The 21,917-nt window shown below is 30.8% G+C and overlaps 2 protein-coding genes and 1 non-coding gene across 3 annotated transcripts in view; 2 read left to right on the top strand and 1 right to left on the bottom strand.

The window, feature by feature from the left end:
• The first annotated feature begins 4 nt into the window (after positions 1-4).
• On the top strand, positions 5-2,824 carry LOC122146649 (CLIP-associating protein 1-B-like). Its single transcript, XM_042766916.1, has 3 exons — positions 5-311; positions 999-1,404; positions 2,375-2,824. Exons 2-3 carry the CDS (start codon positions 1,210-1,212, stop codon positions 2,405-2,407), a joined length of 228 nt encoding a protein of 75 aa, XP_042622850.1. The 5' UTR covers positions 5-311; positions 999-1,209; the 3' UTR covers positions 2,408-2,824.
• Positions 2,825-8,999: 6,175 nt separating this feature from the next.
• Positions 9,000-9,131, bottom strand: LOC122146749. The gene has a single exon (XR_006161271.1). It is a non-coding gene; the product is annotated as a U4atac minor spliceosomal RNA (small nuclear RNA).
• The window catches only part of LOC109081099 (CLIP-associating protein 1-like), a 58,302-nt gene continuing 45,414 nt past the window's right edge, over positions 9,030-21,917 (top strand). The window contains 8 exon segments of the mRNA XM_042766990.1: positions 9,030-9,129; positions 9,775-9,799; positions 9,801-9,876; positions 9,958-10,049; positions 11,083-11,158; positions 11,602-11,699; positions 12,902-13,015; positions 13,977-14,071. Of these exon segments, the coding sequence (XP_042622924.1) occupies positions 9,030-9,129; positions 9,775-9,799; positions 9,801-9,876; positions 9,958-10,049; positions 11,083-11,158; positions 11,602-11,699; positions 12,902-13,015; positions 13,977-14,071 (676 nt within the window).

Raw genomic sequence — 21,917 nt, 5'->3', positions numbered from 1 at the left:
TCTTTTTAATCGACTGAAGGCTGTATTTCACAGTTTATATAGGCTAAACTTAAAGAGCACGAGTCGCCCGTGTGATAATAATGAGTTGAAAAGTCAGCAGATGGCGCTTTATCTGCTTCATAATTATTGAGTTGAATTGAACAGACAGCAGAGGGCGCGCTATCGCGCTTCATCTGGCGCATGCGCAGTGTCACGTTCATGTTTGGAGCCGCACAATGGGCGGAGATCTCTGCTGTTTCCTTCCAAAAATCAACTGATGATCAACCCACGGGAAACGGTTTCCATGTAGCGGGTTTAGAGAGATATGCCAGGTACGTTCGTTCTCAAAAGAGCATTTCCTCGAGCTTATCACTAGTTGCGTTCTGACTCAGCTTGTTGTGGCTGGGCTTTGCGTGCGCTGTCAATGAAAATAGTTTGTGCATGCAGTAAAATTCAACGGGATGCATTCTTACAGTCATGCATGCCAAGCAAACATTACATTAAAAGCAGCTGCATCATTTACAGTATCCATATCGATCATTATTTATTGAGTTGCATGGATTTATTAATTGTATTTCCTTAATTTTTGCATTTTTGCAAACTGATGTGAAACGAAAGTTAGATGTAGTCAGTCTAGATTGGGATGATAGATTATAGTTTACTAGTTGATATAACTGTGTGCAATGCACATGCAACTAGAAAGAGATGAGAAAATATGATTTAAAAGAATTAAATGCTGTACTGATTGAAGTACCATGGTATAGTGATGCTTATACCATTGTACTGAATATCTATAATTATATGTCATGGTAGGGTTTCTATGCATGCATGGAAAAACCAAGGTACTTTTTTTTTTAATGATGTAGAGATATGCAAATATAATATTTAAACAGTAAAAAATAGCTAAACATTATTAAAACAAAACTTTTTAAATCATATCAACTTTTAAAATCATAAACAAGTAAAAACGAAAAAAAAAAAAAAGATCCAACACATTAATACTTTAATTTGCATTGCAGGACTTAAAGTGATGGACTGGCTGTTTGACAGGATTTCCTTGCAGAAGGATGATCTGTCGATTATAATATCGTTTGATTAACACATTGCACCGGTTCCGTATTCATTGCATCCCACATCCATTCAGGATCCTGTCTTTGGATTAACGAGGTCTAAAACTCAGTTTTCCAGCCAGTATTTGTGTTTTTATCCGTGGTCCATCTTTGCAAAGTCATGGAGCCCAACATGGAGTACATAGTGGCGCAGGTCACGCAGAAAGAGGTCGGACGTCGGTTTCAAGTCGGGCCGGAAATCATAGACTACATCGTGGACAGACAGAAGTCACATGACCTGGAGCACGATCAGAGCATGCTGGACAGGATGGTGGACAGTCTGGCAACCTCGTGGGTCAACGCGAGCAATTTCAAGGTGAGAGAGTTTGTAAGGAACATGAATCATTTTAGTTCACCCACAAATGAAATGTGCTCAGCCTCATATTTCAGCCAATGTTGATTATTTTGTTTGTTTGTGATGTTTGTTGAAATGTAGCATTGCATCACTTGCTCTGCAGTGAATGGGTGCCGGTCAGAATGAGAGTCCAAACAGCTGATAAAAACATCACAATAATCCACAAGTTATCCACAGCACTCGAGTCAATTGGTTAACATCTGGAGAAGACAAAAGCTGAAACAATCCAGCATTAAGACGCTTTTAACTCAAATACGAGTCTATAATCCATAATAACACTTTCTGGTGTGAATCAGGAGAGAAATCTGCACAGATCAAGCAGCGTTTAAACAGCTCTAAACCAATATGTGGCTGGATTTTGATGAGAGAGACAACAGGAGATGCACTTCTCAATGGACTCAATGTATTTGAGTTAAAAACGTCTTAATGCTGGATTTGTTTCAGCTTCTGTCTTCTCCAGATGTTCACTGATGGACTGGAGTGCTGTGGATCTTTTCACTTCAATTGTGATGTTTTTATCAGCTGTTTGGACTCTCATTCTGACGGCACCCATTCACATCCATTGCTGAGACACTGATGCAATGCTACATTTCTCCAAATCAAAACAAACTCATCCTGATCTCGGATGATCTGAGGGTGAGTAATTTTAAAATTGTCATTTGTGGGTGAACTATTCCTTTAAATAGAAGCTGAGGAGAGATTGTGTAAATCACTGGCCATTCTTTCGGTTTCTTAAGATATTTTGTGCATTTGTGATTCGCCTGATGCACATTCTAAAGATTTTTAGGCCTTTTCTATAAGCGTGCAAGTAGTTCCAGGTTTGTTGCATATCATCACCACAGATCTTTTAGATATCACACTCAGAAATGCATGCCTCAGTGGAAATTATTGCTGATTTAGATGATGATACAGGCATTTGTTATCATTTCAGGAAGAGTCACTCCTGTTCTCACGGATTCAGTGAGACTCTTGGTCTTTACGAAAGTGGAAACGGATTTATAATTTCACAGAACTGCATTTTTGGATGACAGACAGTTTGCATTAAATGAAAAATGTAGGTTATGCTTGTAAACTACAGACGTTGAAGGACTAAAGCTGCTGATTTGAAGTATTTAAGGAACATGATATACATTAGGAGGTTTTTGAATTGCATTGATCTCTTGTCGCTTCTACTGTTCAATCGTTAGTGTTTTATATTCTACTGGTTGTCATTCTTTGGTGATTTAGCCTGAAAACAATGTTTGGTTTGAGAAGTCGCTCAGTTTCAATCTAATTTTCCTCTCATCATCTTTACTGTGATTTATCTTTGGCTTTATTTAAGTTCTTGATCAGTTTGGCTACAATGTTTTCATCGTTCTGTCAGATAAATAAAAAAATTATGCAGAGTTAATTTAGAATTATTTAAATGCGATAGTATAAAAATAATACTAAATAAACGTATAATTAATAATAAATTAACCAAAATATTTATTACTATTTTTAGTAAGTTTTTTTTATTTTCAGTTTTTTATTTTAGTTTTGGTAATTTTGTTATGTGACTTTGTAATTTCTTATTAGTTTTTTTTAAAATATTTCTGTTTAGCTTTATTTCATTTTTATTTCAGTATTCATCTAATATTTGTTTTATTTTATTGCAGCTTTTTTTCAGTTACTGAAAATGCATTTGTATTTTTATTTTTAAATTATTATTATTATTAGCTTTAATTTCATTTTTAGTATTTCATTTTTAATTTTAGTTCCTCAAATTAAACCAATTTCAGTAATTTTTAATATTTGTTTTATTTTATTGCTGCTTTATTTCAATTAATGAAAATGTGTTTGTATTTTTTAAATATATTATAATTTTTTTTAACTTTTTAAGCTTCAATTTATTTAATTTCAGTTTTAGTAATTTCAGTTCTTTAAATTAAACTAGTTTATTTCAGTTCTAAATTTCAGCTGTTTTTACAAGTTTATGATTTTCATCTAATATTTATATTTTACTTTATTGCAGCTCTATTTCAATTACTGAAAATAATTTTTTTTATCAGTTTTCTGAGATTTTGAAGGCGATTCTGGAGGCTCAATACTGCAGTGTTTTTCATATTGTACACATGGACCTGTCTGCCTCGTCATGGAGCTACATCAAGCAGGCCTACAGTGTTCCTCACACATTACCATCACAACATCTCTCTTGTGTGCTGCATTGATCAGACGCTATGAAATATTCAGCGCAGCTCCAGCATTAGCATGTTGAAGTGCTCATGGCTCTAGTCTCCACACACACACACACACACACACACACACACACACACATTCAAGAGCGGCGCTGGACCTCCACTGAGTTAAGATTTTACTGGTCCAACACAGTAGTACCAACAGTTTTAATTAAACTATTTAATAGATTATGCTTAAAATAAACACACAACTGTTCTTAAATGAACTTCCTGTAAGGGTGATTTGATGGTGCATGTGAACGTGAAAATTAGGGCTGCACGATTTGGGGAGAAAATCTAATTGCAGTTTTTTTTTTTTTTTTTTTTTTTCACATATAAATGGCAATTGCTATCTTAAAATGCAGTTGGTTTGCTGTGCTTGGCTACACAATTTAGCTAAAATTTTGTGCTTGTATATGAACATGGCTACGAAATAATAATAGTAATAATAATGTTAATACTATTATTATTATTTCTAAAAACTAAAAAGGAAATATTACTATTTTAATATTTTAGTGTAAAATAAAAAAGAAAGAAAAGAAAGAAAGAAAATATATTTTTAAGGAAAAATAATAAGAAGACTATGTCATTGCAACTGTAAAATTACAGTTACATGATTTGGGAAAATTTTTAATTGCAATTAAAAAAAAAAATACTGGTTTACTGTGTTTGTTTATAGGGCTGCTCAATTTGGATCAAATTTTCTGCCTACCTTTGAATATGGCTATAATAATAATAATAATAATAATAATAATAATATATTATTAATCATAATAATAATAATTATTAATTTATTTACTAAATTATTTTAGAAAAATGAATAAATAAAATAAGAAATATACTGTACTGTAAAATGTTTTGATGAAAGATTTTGTGCTTATATATAAATATGGCTATAATAATAATAATAATATACAATGTTTTTGTTACTAAATACAAATAAAAATTACTAAATAAAAACTAAATATTAATATATATATTTAATAGTATTATTATTTTATTGTTTCCCTGTAAAATAAAAAAGACAATATGACTGTTATTGCAACTATAAAATTACAATACTAATATGTATGGTTATTTTAACAATTTTATTTGGAAATGTTAAACCATCAAACTTTTTATTTTCTCAGTATTTGACTTTGATCAGTGCCACTCAGAGCTCATGTACAGTGTGTGTGGGCGGACAGAGTTTAAATAGCTCACTGCTGGTGTGTAGAGCAGAGTGTTTGTAATTGATGGTTATCTAATGCTTTTGTCATTTGACTTTAACTGGAGGAGCTGTAGAGAAGCAAGCTGTAGAAGGAGCGGTTTCATTGTATATTATTGTTCTTAAATACTCTCTCTCTGTGTGTGTGTGTGTGTGTGTGTGTGTGTAGTGTGTGTGAAGTGAGTGTAGTGTGTGTGTGTGTGTGTGTGTGTAGTGAGTATTGTGTGTGTGTGTGTGTGTGTAGTGAGTATAGTGTGTGTGTGTGTGTGTGTGTGTGTCCTGCATCAGCTGTGGTGCTGTACTGCAGTGAATGTAGTTCAGCTTGTCATGCTGCGTTTCCATTAGCGGAGATGCTGTACTAAACTTACTGTACCGACACTCTCAAAATCATTTGAATTCGTTCAGTCTAATCAATAATCTAACTCTTCTTATAATGGCCAAAAGGTCAGTTTGATAGGTCAGATGATGCAGTATGAGCATGCATGTGTTCTTCACACCTCTGGACTCCTTTAACAAACGTTCAACGGCTCATAAACGCCTGAGCCACATCAGCCAATCAGAGCGCTCGTGCCACCTCTGGCCTGGAAACCCAGTGTCTCCAGTGAGAGTAATCACTCCACTCTCCATAACGAGGACAGCATCCCGGTCATCTTATTTTACCTCACGCGCGCTCAGAGTCACAGTCAGGCGGTCGCAGCGATGCACGAGACACAGTAAACATGCAAATGTTGTAATAAAACCATGTGGTTATTGATATGTGACGTATGTTATATGCACACATTATGCACCAGAGTCGGCGTCAGAGCAGATCTACTGGAGGGGCATTGGATCATCGGCGGGGGGGCACTGTCGTTTGATAAATATTTTTTTGGACGCATTGGCAACATCATAGTAGCATGGAAATCCAGAGACTAAATCTCAAAGATCTATATAGAATGACAATGAAAGATTTAAGGCCCGTCACACAAAGAACGATGACTATAAAGATAACGATTTATAGCGTCCAACACCAGCGAACGATATCTTCTGTTTATTCTAAGCGCACGCTCGTCTGGCGTTTAAATTCTCACGAGAGCGCGTTACAACAGGGATGGATTCTGATTGGCTGTAAATTTTTTTTATCGTTCATCAGCTGGGAAAAAAATCGTTTTGAAAGTGATTCCAACGATATCGTTATTTTTTCTTTGTCTTTATCGTTATAGTTGTGGTGTGGACGCTGCTGTTCTTTAATACTGGAAAACGATTTTTAGAACTATATCTTTATCGTTATCTTTATAGTTATCGGTCCTTGCGTGTGAACGGGCCTTTAGAACTTTGGGTTTTATCTAAAAAGAGGAACAGAAGACAGCGCTGAAATTTTGCTGTTTTTTTTGCCGACCCGATACGGGTTCCCAATGATCTATATAGAATGACATTCTACCCTATAATGTTAGCTCCAATGATCTATCTATATAGAATGTCATTATATATTTTTTTTAAAAAAAATTTTTTTATACCTGTCTTGATTCCTAATACACAACCAGATGCGATTGTCTAGGTTAAACGTTCAGAATACGATTCAATATATAAGGTTAGTATAGCAGGTTCAGCACGTCAGCGAACAATGGGACAGCGACTCATTCTGCGCGTTACATTTTTGGGAAAATGTACATTTTTGGAAACGCGCGAGGAATTGCGGCTAACGTTTATAACCTTGCACGTAGAGAGCGCTTTTAAGAGCTAAGATAGACTAAGGCTACATCGAGGGAAACCCGGCCCAGAACAGATAGCCTAAACAACAGAAACAGGACAGAAAATAATAATATAAATATAATATAGGCTAAATAAAAAACATAAAATGTGGCCTACAATGAATAGCTATACCTTATTTTTTTATACTTAAATAATTTACAAATTACGACGACAATCCAAATAAAACACTGAATCAGTTTTGAAGCTTTGAAAAACCGGCAAAAAAAAAAATGTCCCCATCAGACAAAGTGTTTTTCGTATAGGATGTTTCTTGGAAAACTTAAGGCTTTTTTTCTTAATAAAACGAGTTGGACATCATCACACAAATGTCTGCGTATGGGACCAACAGAAGACTAAAATCCGCCGCAGAGAATAGGATGTCACAACAATAATGAGCCACTCACACAGGGTATAAGGTTTAAAAACTGATTTTGTAGTTTTTGATTTGCGTAGAATGCAACTTCTGTAGAACTTGAGAAATAGAAGAAAGGAAAAGAAAATACAGGACAAATGGAAAAAAAAATAAAATACAGAAAATACAAAGTGTGCTTCAACAAATAAAATAATTTCTTTAAACACCGTTTTTTCTTAGGGTTTTCAAGGACTTTAAATACTCTAAAGGACTCATTTTCTAAACAAAATAATAAAGGACAAAAAAATAAATGTATTTTCTGCTATTACTTTATGCTAATACTTGGTTTTAACCTGGGTTACACACCTCCCAACAGTTTATGGTCACGCACCAAGCAGAAAAATGAAACATAAGGCCTAGATATCTTTACAGACAGCCAAGTATAAAACACAAATGCAGTTAGAGAACCCACAAACATTCATCAACAATTCACTGTGTGTTTTTTTTTTTTTATAACTATGCTGCTAACAACTGTCTATAATATAAGACGGACAAACTGTTCTTCAACTTGAAATGGATTTTGCGCGCGCGCTGCAAATCAAATGTAAACAAGTTTACTCGGCGACCAATAAGCATTCACCATGACGAAGCCTATTAACGTGGCCATGAGCAACCAAAATTATGCATTTTCCCCCATTCTTTTTATTTTATTTACTTTAAGTTACAGTTTGAACATTTAATATTAAAATAATAACTAAAAGGGATTTTTTTTTTTGGGCCACGCCATGGCCTGTAGGAGGGGCATCAATGACCGCTAGGGGGGGCACGGCCCTCGAATGCCCCACCACAGCGCCGGCACTGTTATGCACACAGAGAGCACAGTGGCTTTTCATTGCAGCTGAACAAAACCGAATGCAAATCAGCACCATTATAAATTATTATTTTTTATTTATTTTTATTTTTTTTTTTTTTCTTTTTTTTTATTATTTATTTTTAATATGGTCAGATATTTTGAAAGATTTCTATGTGTTGTGTCCATGTGTTGTGTTTTTAAATCAATTCATTAATTTTTAATATTTTAAAATATTATATTTTTAAATATATATATATTTTTATATTATTTTATTATTTTGTTGATCTTATAATTGAGGGGACTGCTACAACCACTGTAATAAATTCACACCAATATAGATTATTCTTAAAATATCTGGCAATAGTGCCATTAATTTGATCAATTAGATAATTAATTTGAACTTTTTTAATTTTACCATTTTCATTTAATGCTAATTTGCACTCATAATAAAGTGTGCAGTCATAACAAAAATATAATAAGTTATTACATTTAGTTATGTTTTTTTATGTCTTCATTTTGACATTGCAATCAGAAAAATGCACCCATACAGACAGGATGTTCATATGTTGTTGTGTGTTTTTTTTAATATCTGTATATAAATGATTCGTGATTTTTCTATATATATATACTCTATAAGTAATATATATATATATATATATCATACATATATATACATATATATATATATATATATATATCCTATATATAGTTATAGATATATATATATATTTAATTAATTTAAAGTTTATTAAATAAGGGAAATAGAATCAACCTATTTATTGCTTTCATTTGAAGTAATTTGAACTTTTTTAATTTGATCATTTTAACTAAATAATAATTTGTATACATAAAATGCGCAGTCAATGTTTTTCCTAAATATCTGTATGATTCATGGTTTGTTTATATATATTGATTTATTTAATTTAAAGTTTATTAAATAAGTGAAGTATTTATTGCTTTAATTTAAATTTTTTTTTTCTTTTTTATTTTTTTTTTTTTTTTTTTTAGTTTAAATGATAAATGGGTTTTTCGTTTTTGAAACATTACTAGCTTTAATTAATATTATTAAAACACCTACATACATACTTGCGTAAACGCATTCATAAACGATGCTTCGAAAACACGTTTAGTAAAATCACCGTACTTCACTATACTACCGTGAGATTTCGTTATGAATTTTATAGTTTTTTTTTATTTGATCATCGGTATTTTTTTTTTTGTTTGATAAATTGGAACTTTATTGCAAACATGAAAGTTCAGGTGATGCGGATTGTGTTGGTTAGGTGTCAGCAGGGCTGTTCTCACTATACGTTCATTGAACCGCCCAATCCACCCCCAGACAAGGAAGGTTAACTGTAAGTTTCTGTCCCAATACTTTCCTACAGTTCTGCTGCGCTTCACGACGACGGTGACTGTGAAGAAGCACAAACACTGCTGTTCAGCTCAAATACTGTGCTCGTCTGATTCAACACCTTTCACTGGCACGGAATCTGTGACCATTTACTAGAAACCGACCCTATTTTTGTGGATATTTGACAGTAAAACACAGTTTAGTGGACATTACCCATAATCCTTTGCAGCTTGGATTTGCATACAGAGTCGGACTCGGAGAAAAAATGCTTTCAGTGCCGTTTAGAGTTGTAAATGTTACTGAATGTCATTTGTAATGAAAGTTATCGATATTAGTATTGAAATATCTTACTTTAATTTTATTTTTTTTTGATGGTTATTTTTTTTTTTTTTTGGGGTTGCTCTGGTGTGGATGTAGTGTCTGCTTTAGTGACCAGATTACAGGAGCGCTTCAGAACACAGATAGGAACAGGTGAAAATGTTTCTTTAATAATAATAATAATAATAATATTGAATATTTATTGCATTATTTTTTTTTTAATATTTTTTTTTCTTTAGTTAAAAAAGAAAGAACTTTCTTTGTGAGTGATTTTTTTGCATTTTTTTTTAGTTTATTTTTTATTTATTTGGAATGTGATCTCAGTTCTGCCCAGTTTGATTGATTTTTTTAGACTCTAAGGACCAGGTTCGAGATCAAGCGCAGTCTCTTCTGTTAAAAATCATGGACCAAGCGGCCAGTCCTCAGGTGAGACACTTACAGCGGCCTGCTTTAGAGAAATATTCAGTTAACTGTGGTTAAATCTAATAAAAGTGTTTTTATTTTCAGTATGTTTGGGACCGAATGCCGGCAGGATTCAGACATAAAAACAGCAGGACCAGAGAAGCTGTTTGCTTTTGCCTTATTTCCACTCTTAATGTGTATGAACCAATATTTTACCAGTGTTTTAGATTTGTTTTTTTTGATGGTTTTTTTTAATTGGTTTTTTTTTTTGGTTTTTGTTTTTTTAATATATATATATATATAAAAAAAAATAATATAAATATATATTATATATATATATAGTATATATATAATTAAAAATACAAAAAATGACAAAATCACATAACAAAATAACTAAAACAACTAGATATAAGATTTTTTTATATCTTCTTTAACTATAGTGTGTATACGTATATCTATAGTCGTATATATATAATATATATATATTATTAAAAAAAAGAAAAATATTTAAATTAATAAAAAAAGGAAAAAACAAAAATGACAAACAAGGCACATCACAAAATTACTAAAACAACTAATTCATATAATTTTTTATATCTTCTTTAATATATATATATATGTAAAAAAAGAAAAATACTAAATTAAAAAAAGGAAAGAAAAAAACAAAAAATGACAAAAAGCACATCACAAAATTACTAACTTTATAATATCTATCAGTATACTTATATATATATATATAAATAAATTTATTTTTATATATCCTTATATAGATATATATATATATATATAATATATATATATATATATATATATATACTATATATATATATATATATATATATATATATTAAAAAAGAAAAAAATGCAAAATAAAAAAAGAGAAAAATACAAAAATGACAGAAGCACGTAACAAAATTACTAAAACAACTATAATATATATTTTTGTTCATTTTATTTTTAATTATTTTAGTACATTAAGTTAAATTAAATTAAAATAATGAATTTTGCATTGACAATTATAGTTGAAATAAACAAAAACAAACAAAAACAATTTTAAAACAATCAATACATTTAAAAAAAGAAACGTTTTTAGTATTTTATTTGATTCCAGGCAACAGAAATATATTTTATGGTTTCGGTTTCAGTTTTAATTTACTGTAAAAACCCTGACTCACCAAATTAGTTTTCATGTAAAATTGCGATTTTCGTTTTTATTTTCATGTTTTGCAGATACGGAGCTCACGGTTTGACCCTCAGCAAGGTTGTCCCTCATATCTGTCACCTGTTAGGAGACCCGAGCGGTCAGGTGAGAGGCTCTCGGCGGCTCTTCTTCAGAGCGCTGGGGTTGTAGTATCGTGGTCTATGGAGCCCCCTGCTGGTCATCACAGGAACTGCTACTGACATCCACAGTTCTGTATAGTGATGGAAATACCATTCTAATTTGATTATATCACACGTTTTGCATGCTACTTTAAACAAGATGTATGAAATACCGCAATGCATTCAGCTTCTACTATGTTTTTATTTTAACGTTATATGTATATTTCCAGTGAAGCAGAAGTAATATCAGCAATGATTTTAAACATCTGTTTTTTAGTGAAGCCATTTGCAGATGTTTAGTGTTGCATATTGTGTAATTTCACAATATTTGGTGGGCATCAAGGAGTGCTTTTGAACAGAGTTTTGCAGCGTACTGTACTTCTTTGGTTTAAAGCCTCTGTTAAATAAAAGCCTGGTGTTTGTGGTCAGGTTCGGGACGGTGCGATGAACTGCCTGGTGGAGATTTACAGACACGTGGGGGAGAGAGTGAGGGTGGATCTGGGGAAAAAGGGGCTGCCGCAGTCACGGTAATAAAATCACATTAATATAGGTTATAATTATTAAAATCACTGCCTCAAAGCAACAGTGTCATTTACATTTTACAAAATATATTTTATGTAATTTATTAAAAATACATTTAAAAATGCAGAAATATTTTTTAATTGTATTAATTTTTTATTATAATTATTTTAACATTTTAACATAATTTTTTTTTCATTGTTTTTTATTTATTTTAAATTTTTTATTAAAATAGTTATTATTAATTTATTTATATTAATTAATTTGTTTTTTGTTTTTTGTTTTTTGTTTTTAATTATTTATTTTGTAGTTTTAATTTTTGTATACTTTTTCATACTTTATCATTTCTTTTTTACTTTTTTTTTGCTACAGTGTCACCCACATTTTGCAAAACATTTTTATGTAATTTATTAAGAATGCGTTTAAAAATTGAGAAATATTTTTTTGATGGTTTTAATTTTAACTTTTTTAATTTAATGTCATTTTAATGTAATTATAACAATTATACTTTTTTATATTTATATTTTTTATATTTTCTTTATATTTAATGTTTACCGTGCGCAAACCAAAACTTTACAGTTTTAATATTGTATATTTTTATACTTTATCATTTTTGCTACAGTGCCATCCACATTTTACAAAACATTTTAATGCAATTTATTGAAACTTTTTTTTCTTCAATTGTTTTTATATTAATGAAAATTTTGTTTCAACTTTTTAAAATTCAAATGTCATTTTTATTTTAGTAATTATTTTATCTAATAATTATCTAATAATGAATTAATATTATTTGCTTTGGTTTGACTTATTTACAGTGCACAAACCATTTAATAGTTTTAATATTGTATATTTTTCAAATGTATAATTTTTTTTAAAATTTTTGCAACAGTGTCATCCACATTTTACAAAACAGTTTTAGAATTAACAATTAAAATTTTAATGATAACTTAATTTTAACTTTTTCAATTTTAATTTACAAGTTATTATAAAAATATAACATTAATTAATTAATTAATATTTTCACACTGTTTACTTTTAATAGTTTTATACTGTATTTTTTTTTATTCCTTTATGATTTATTTAGTAAAAGCTCTTATTAAACAGATGAACACATTTCATCATGAACAGCTGTCTGCTGTGTTGCACATTTGACAGATAAGATACTGGCTCTGTTCTGATGTGACTGAAGTTTCCTCTGTGTTTTGTTCAGGTTGAATGTGATTTTCAGCAGGTTTGATGAAGTTCAGAGGTCTGGGAACATGATCCTGTCCTCAGGTGAGTCAGTCTTGTTATATTTGATGTCACACATGATGATCTGTGTGATGTAATAAGATGCAGTCAGCTGTAAATCACTTTCTATCACCGTGATAATGTACGGAAGCTCTTTCAGGTGCTGTATGAAGTTACAGGGACATAAACTGTGTGTGTGACATGATCGCCGGTGAGATTGTTCCCAGCGTTAAGCCATTGTTTCCTCGCTGCTCCAGTTTCATTGTGTGTGTGTGTGTGAGAGAATTTTAAAAATTGTACTTTTAATCCCATTGGAATGAATTTGATTTAATTAAATTCCTTTGAATTTATAACTCATGACTGCTCAAAAACATCCAAATTAATGAAACCTACATATTTATTTTTTAACACAACATCAAATCAACATAAATAATACTCAGAGAAGTTTTCAAACTAAATAAATTAATTTGCATAAACTTTCACTTTCAGATGTCACAAGTGATTCATACTGAAAAGGCAAACATATTCATGTTGATCAAAATAGATAAATAAAGTAAAAATGCAATAAATTACATGCAGAAAAAAAGTAAATCATGTGCATGACATAATAATTAGTTACCTCGTTTTAATTAAATTGTGTGTTTTATCTTTTAAAAAATAGCTAATTGTAGAAAATCCAGAAAACAGTATGTGTATTTTGAGGGTCTTACAGCATTCGCAAAGTTTTGTTCCTTTACTAAAGATTTATTATTAATTTCATTTTTTTTTTAATTTTTTTTTTTTTTTTTTGGAATTTTTATTTTTTCCTTTAAATAATAAGAGCAGGTGTGCATATTATTTACCTTCCTTGTATAATTTGCATTAATGTTAAATAATAGTGCTCTATACACAGCATATGCACTGCAAGTCTTCTGAAGTCATATGATGGCTTAATGTGAAGAGCAGACTCTGATGTCCATTGGAACATTTAATGATCAGCATTCAGAAAATATCATCAGATTGTTTCGTTCGTCGCTGTGACTGTTCCTTTAAATGCGCTCGTGAGGTCATTAAAGAGGGGAGGTCCTCTGCGGTGTGGGTGTTGTGTTCAGTCTCTGTGAGAGTCACCACAGCAGACTCTTCAAGCCGGGTCATAGACAGCATGTGGACGGTAAGATCATCGTTGCATCGTTACTGATGATGGTCGCCATGTTAAGCTCGAAGGGATCAAGGTGTGTCAACGTGCTTTCGTCTTCTATCTGGATCGTACTGAGCTGTCGCGAGCGAGCGTTTCTTTCAGTTTTAATAGTTTGCCGAATGGTCCCGATGGCTTGAAAGCTTCGGCCCTTGTGACGCATTTCAATGCTGTTCTTATTCGAGCTTCGTTGTGTGCGCTTTTGTTTTGTGTAGTTTGTGAGCCGAGGCTCAGACTCAGTTCAGCCTTTTTTCTCAGGATTTAGCTGCTCTCGCATTCATCTGAGGCTCTGTTTTCACGTCGTTCACTAGCGATCAGATGTCTGTTTTTGCTTTTGTGACTAACATTTATATAAAGTGCAAAATAAAATGCACAGGATAAAAAGGTGTAAAATAAAATGAATAGCTTTTGTATAATTTGCAAGAGGATGGTTGATTGCGAATATTGTTCAGATGTGTGTGAAAAGTTAAACTGATAAACCCTGCACTAAATGCGATATATTCTTAACATTATGTCATGTTTACAGTAAATGATTCTATATTACATTTTTTTTAATTATATTTTATTTTTTTTTTTAGATATTTTAAATATATTGTGGAATATTTATATGTTATTTGGAGAATATTTTTTTTTTTTTTATGTAAGTTTAATTTTTATTTGAGATATTTAAATAGTCTACTGTTAAATTAAACTAGTTGCTCTCTTTAAATAGGAATATGTCCAGCGCAGAAAGTCAGCCAAATTTGTCACAAACAAAGCGTATGGCTGGATAGTGATAATATAATTTAAATATTTGAAGTGTTAGTCGGCTGGTTTTGGACTCGTTCATAGAGAAGAGAAGTGAACTTCCAGCGGATGGGGGAGGGTGTAGAGTGGGTGATAATAGGCGCCACAGACAACAGAGAACCGTGGATTTAAGAAGTTTCATGATACTTTGCCAATAGGACGAGAGATGGTCGGGTCTGTTATTAAGTGGATGTGGAGTCGTGTGTATTGTTAGAGATAACCAAGGACTGGTAGATAGAAAATATAACTTAATTAAGCCTGGCTGGGCGGCAAAACAATAATATACACAGACATAAACAAAAATCTGGCTCTAAACCTTAGCTTTCTGTATCAAAGGGATCTAGACAGTTCCGATCGAATCAGATGCGCGAGTCCGTTGGAGGGGAGCCTTTAAACCTTAATGTTCTTTACTCAAAGTTGATCTAGACGACTTCCGATCTGATTAAAATGGTTAGAGGTGATGTTGGAGTGTATCATATTCGAGAGGCTAGTTTTGTTTTGTTTTTGTTTTTTGATTGTGTTTAGCTTGATGTTAGTGGTCGAGGTTTTGAGTTTGTATGATTGGTTTCGGTTTAAATGACTCGCTCAATTGAATCTGTTTGTGTTTTTATTTTCTCTGGTCTTCAGTCATGTTTACGCGAAACCGTCAGCACTCCTACTGGATCAGCTCGCTGGTTTGATGACATATACTGAAATAAGAGAGAAAAAAAATGATGTGTACAAATACAATATCCATATTTCTATTCCAAAGATAACATCCAACACAAATCTAGAACATATTCAGTACACACATAGCTGTGTTCAATAGAAATCAGCTGAAAGCATGCAGTTAATGTTCAGTTTATCAGTATAAATATTGGAGAAATGATTGTTGTACCTGATTGTAAAATCAAAACAGCAGAACAACATTAAGTTAAAGAGGATAAACTTCCTCATTCAGCTGAACTGTTCTTGTGTGTCTTTATTCCATTAGTTTCTAATTTAAATTCAAATAGCTTTAAAGGGATTGTTAATCCATTGGTTTCGATTTCAAATCTAAACATCTGTGGAACGCAGTTTTATTCCCATTAGTTTCTATTGTTAAACTGGGAAAACATATTGAAGTGTTTTATTTCTATTGAGTTTTATTTCCAAATTGAAATAGCAACTTTATCTCCCATTAGTTTCTATTTTAAATTGAAATAGTTTTTAAGTGCATTTTATTCCCATTAGTTTTAGCTTCAAATTTGAATATAACTTTTTATTCCCCCATTAGTTTCTACTTCTTTAAAATTGAAATAGCTTTGGGTGCATTTTATTCCATTAGTTTCTACGCCTCAAATTGAAATAACTTGTTATTCCATTAGTTTTACTCTCAAAATCGTGAACCTAACCTTTATAATTCCATTTAGTTTCATTTTTTCTATTTTAAAACCTTGAATAGCTTTAAAAGTAGATTTATAAGTTCCATTATTTTTATTTCAAAGGAAATAACTTTATTCCCTGAGTTTCTATTTTAATTGGAAAAATAGCTTTAGTAGTTTATTCCCATTATGTTTCTTCTATTTCAAAATTGCAAAATAAACCTTTATTCATAGTTTCTATTTTAAATTGAAATAGCTTTGGTGCACTGTAGCTTTTTGTAATTAGCTTTAAGTAGAAATAATCTCTTATCTCCATTATTTCATTTTAAAATTAAAATAGCCTGCTAATTTATCCTACTTAGTCTCCCTATGGCCAAATCTCTGAAATAGCTTTATTCCATCAGTTAAGTTTACAGAGAATAAGCTTTTACATCTTTTTATTCCATTTAGTTTTTATTTCCAAATTGAAATCCTTTATTCATGAGTATTCTAATGAAAATTCCCAAGCATCTTTAAAGGGATTGTTACTTCCATTAGTTTCTATTTCAAACTCACACAGCTGTGGAACGTAGTTTTATTACATTAGTTTCTATCAAATCTGGGAAAACATCTTTAAATATTTTATTTCCATTAGTTTCCCTATATTCCCAAATTGAAATAGCAACTTTATCTCCATTAGTTTTTTATTTTAAATTCAAGCATCTTTAAGTATTTTATTCCATTAGTTTCTATGTCAAATTGATCCATTAGTTTTTCCATTAGTTTCATATTTACTGTAAAACTTCAATGAAATTTCGCGTTCAAAATATTTTATTCCATTAGAAAAGAGCTATTTATCAAATATCGAAATAAACTGGTGGAAGACTTCGATTCCATTAGTTTTCTATTATCCAAATCGAAAACTACCTAACAAGTGTAATAATTCCATTTATAAAATTCCTAGGGATTTCTACTTTACAAAATACCATTAAGATCTTCAGCGTTAATGAGTAGCTTTAGGAGAGTTCCAGCAAGCAGTTTATTTGAAAGTGAAATAACAGCGCTCCCTGAGCTTTCTGTTTCTAATTGGAAAAATAGCTGCTCGGCCCGCTTTGATTCCATTATGTACTCTTCTATTTGAAATAGAAAATAAACCTTTCATTCCATTAGTTTCTTATTTTAATAAATATAAAGAGGTTTAAAAGGCGCTTGAATAACCTTGCCTGAAAGCGCAGGTTTGATGGAGAAACGAGAAGGGATTTCCCTCGGTGTGTGTTTCACAAAGAGGAAAGTGTGTGATGCCTTGAGGATCAGCAGCCTACAGGCACACACACACACACACACATTATTACACACATCAATACACACATTGCAACAAAATGAAGTAGCTTGGATTGATGCACGGCCTAAATAGACATTTTTTCACCTTTAATGTAGTCTAGCTCCCCGCCACCCTACGTAAAACACTCTTGGCGCAGCATTAGAGAAACAATTTGGAGGAAAAACAGGAAGATGCCGTGCCTCGCCTCTAAAGGCGAGTGGCGGAAAGATCGCGCTGTTTAAATGTATTAATGAACTGTACATCTGCACATTACACGCAGATACAGAGCAAATCTACGTGATCTGTTCAAAATCAAACGAAGTGATGAGAAATTATGTTAAAGCATTAATAAATAAAGATGCATTTAGGACTACCCAGTTTTTCTCATTATTAATGTACTTTTTTTAGGATAATCTACAGATTTAGCCTCAAATTCTTTTTAATGTAAGATGTTCGCTATTTTTTTATTTATAGATTATGCAGGAATTTCTTTTAGATTTTTTTTCAACGTTTGGAAATAAAGTAAAAAAAATCTTAAAAAAAATCAAAAAAATAAAATAAATAAAATAAGGTCATATATAAAAATAATTTGTAAAAATGATAAAAAATATTACAGCAAACGCATACATTAAGGCTAAAAAAAAAATATATATATATATATATATTTGGCTAGAGATAATAGCTACCAGATGGTCAGAAACTGCAATGGTTGGTAAGAATTCAGCCGAGCAGGTAAAAAAGATTGAATTATTACAGGAAACACATTTCATTTCACCTCTCTACATTGGCCTAATACACTCACACATAATACAAACAGTATAATACAACAGGGTGTCAGTACAATTGTAAAATGAATCAATTGTGAAATAGCCTTTGAAGCAGCCCTAAAAATACAAGTGTTCACGTCAGATCAGTTCTAGCTCCTATTCATTACTATATTAATTGTACCCTTTTAAACTCTGTGCAATTATTATATTACTTATATTTACCTTTAAAAATGTTCCAGTGCTATATGAACTTTATTTTCTTTTTATACAACTGTTTTATTGGAGTTTTCTCCTGGTTACTGCAAGTGCTATGCATGAAAATGTCCTAACGTACCCACAAAACTGTATTTAGGAGTCTAGAGTAAGATTTCTTCTGATTATATTTATATATTTGACCTTCCCCTTCTCAGTTTCTCTGTGTGGAGCTAAGCAATTACAGACTTCTCTGGGCTTGGTGTTTGGTTGCAGGTAATCGCTGTGTTTCTAAGCATCCTCCTCACCTGGTCTGTCGAAGATTTCTTCTGTGTGATTCAGAGCAGATTTTATGGTTTTGTGTTTGGTTGTGTAAGGTTGTGTTTATTAATTTCATCTAATTCGTTTTTAATGAAGATTTCTGTGAGCTACACCGGATTCCTAAACTTAATTTAATTCTGGAACGGGTTTGAAGAAGGAACCTAATTTTAGCCTGCTTTAAAACACACTGTAAAAAATTTCTGTACATGGAAAGAAGTTGAAAAAATCAAAAAATAATAGGGGCTAAATAAAATACCAGACGTAATAAAAAATAATAATAATAAAAAAAAACAACACAGCAAATTATTAACATTTAATTCTAAAAAAAATAAAAAATAAATTCTAAAATATATATTTTCCAATTAGAGATAATACATAACATGAGATTTCGTGAAACTGCAATGGTTATGAACGTACGTCCACTAGGTAATTCGTCAGATATTAAACTTAGATTTGAATTAGTCCAGTGATTTGATTTCATTTTCCTCTCTCATATTGGCCCTAATAAAACACTCAGATAATACCTTCACAGTTTAATAAACAGGAAAATAAACATGGATTAATGTTGTAAAATGAATCACAATGGTGATGAAACAGTTCTGAAGCAGCTCTAAAACACACGTGTCCATTGCAGATCAGTTTCAGTTAATATTCATTACTGTTATATTAATTGTACTTTTAACACACCGGTAATTATTATAGCCAACATTAAAGTTACTCTCTTAAAAAATATCCCCAGTGCCGTATTTGACCTTGTATTTTCTTTTAAACCAAACTGTTTTATTGCGTTTGTCTCCTGTCATCAAAAGTGTATTATGAAACGTCCCAATGCATTCCACAAACTTATTTTAGCGAGTTCTATATATATAGATCTTCTTGTATATTCTATCGAAATATTTGACCTTCCCCTCAGTTTTCTGTGAGGCTACACCACAGATAGTTGAAAAGCTGGGCTTGTGCGTTTTGGATTGAGTAGAACGTTGTGGTTTTCTCTCACAGTCCTCTCATGTCGGTCCTTAATGAGGATTTATTAGAGTGCACTCATAGAGCTAGATGAAAATCTATTACAGGCACACAGCGTATTTCCATCTGTTTTAAAGCCCACATTTTAGCTCCTTGGTTTCAGACAGGTTTGATCAGTTTTTAAGGGTTTTGTGGTCCTAAATCACAGCATCAGGACCAGATCTGTCTGATCAGTCTGTGTATTGCATGCGGAGATGATCATAGTTTACTCATATTATTGCTCTTCTTGTGTTGTTAATTTGTCATTTTGATTTTTTTTAATCTTATTTATGTATTTGTTATTGAAAGTTTAAAGACTCACATAAGACATATCAACTTAAAGTGACAATAAAAATAGTGCAACAATCCATATAAATATTACAACATATTGCATGTTTTTATTTGATTTAAAATATTTGTATATGGCTGGTGTTTTTTAGCTAATTTTGGAATTCACTTTCTATTTATAATTCGTACAGGATCAGCATCAAAAGATTTTCTGTAATCACAGAACTAGCACGCCTCATTAGTTTTAATTGTACTTGCCACCCTGCTGGTCAAATAATGATCAATGTTCCTAAATGATCTGGTTTCTTATTATCAATATCTCTTAAATGATTGACCATGAATGAATTAAATATTCTTAAAATAATCTTTTTTTTTTTTTTTGTTTTTTTTTTTTTTTTGGATTTTTATTATTTTTCATTTGTGATTATTTTTTTTTTTTTTTTGGTTTAATATGTTGTTTGACGCAGTAAAGGATTATAAATATTGAATCCGAGACAAAAGTGGTTCATTCTGTTATAGATTTTTAAAAAAAAAACCTTAGATAGGAATGATATATCTTTGTAGTGTGTGTGTTTTCGGAATGAGCCGTTGATCTGATTAATCAATCCAGGTACTGATGTCACCAGTAATATTTAATATCTCCCTCTTTTGTCGCTCATTAGTTCAAATTCAGAGTGTAAATGATTTTAGATCTGTAGGCATGTGTGAGAACTATCTACTGCTAATAATAATAATTATAATTTTTAAAAAATTATACTAATTTATCCTCCCTGAGCCTTTCTGATACCCATTAGAGTAGCGTTTCAAACCACGCCTCTCTAGAGGACGATGTCAGCCCAATCCGAACCGTTAGTGGTTTCAGTTCTTACATATTTTATTTTTTTTAAAAAAATCTTTATTTGTTTATTTAAATTTAAATATTATTCTTATATCTTAGACATTTTACAGCAAAATTTTTAATTAACTTTTTGTTTAACTTTATTTGATTATTTGTTTATTGTTTATTGTTATATATTTCTTCATTTAAAATATGTTTATTATTATTTTTATTATTTGAACTTATTTTAATATTATTTATAAGTAGACCACCTCCATTCTTTTTATATTAACTTTTTAATTACTTTTTATATTTTATTGTTGTTGTTATTTTTTTGTATTTAATCTATCTATATATATATCTTATATATATATAGATATAGCATATATATATGATATTTCATACATTATATATGCATTACTATTAATACATAAAATAATGATAATCATAAATTATTATTATTATTATTATTAATTAGTCTTGACTTATTAAATCGACCACCTTCCTTTTGACTTGCCCTTTTATCATTTTTATTTTTAATATTTTCGTTTATTTTTTAAGACCATATTAAATAATTTAAATTTCGTTTATGTATAGTTTTTGATACATTTTACACCAAAAATGAAAAAATATAATTATAAAATATAATTCGACCACTTCCATCCTTTTGACTCGCCTTCTCTCCCTATTTTTTTTTATGCTTTTAATTTTATAAATAAGACATTTTAAATCTGTCTTATTTTAGTTATTTCTTTTTGTTTTATTTTTATTTTACACAAAAATTGACCATAAACGTTTGGGATTTTCGCAACAAATTATTCGTATTATTTATATATATTTTTATTTAGAATTTGTTTTATATTAAAATATAATAAATATATATAATTAATAAATAATAAGATTTAAAGAAATATTTTATTTTGTTAAACTGAGTAATAATTTAAATTGTTGCATTGGTATTATGAAATAACTGACCGCCACTCACTGAATTAAACATCCAATAAAG

Source organism: Cyprinus carpio, chromosome A11 (assembly GCF_018340385.1).
Source record: "Cyprinus carpio isolate SPL01 chromosome A11, ASM1834038v1, whole genome shotgun sequence".
NCBI lineage: Eukaryota > Metazoa > Chordata > Actinopteri > Cypriniformes > Cyprinidae > Cyprinus > Cyprinus carpio.
Note: the sequence above shows the minus strand (reverse complement) of the source record. Positions and strands in the feature narration are given on the sequence as shown.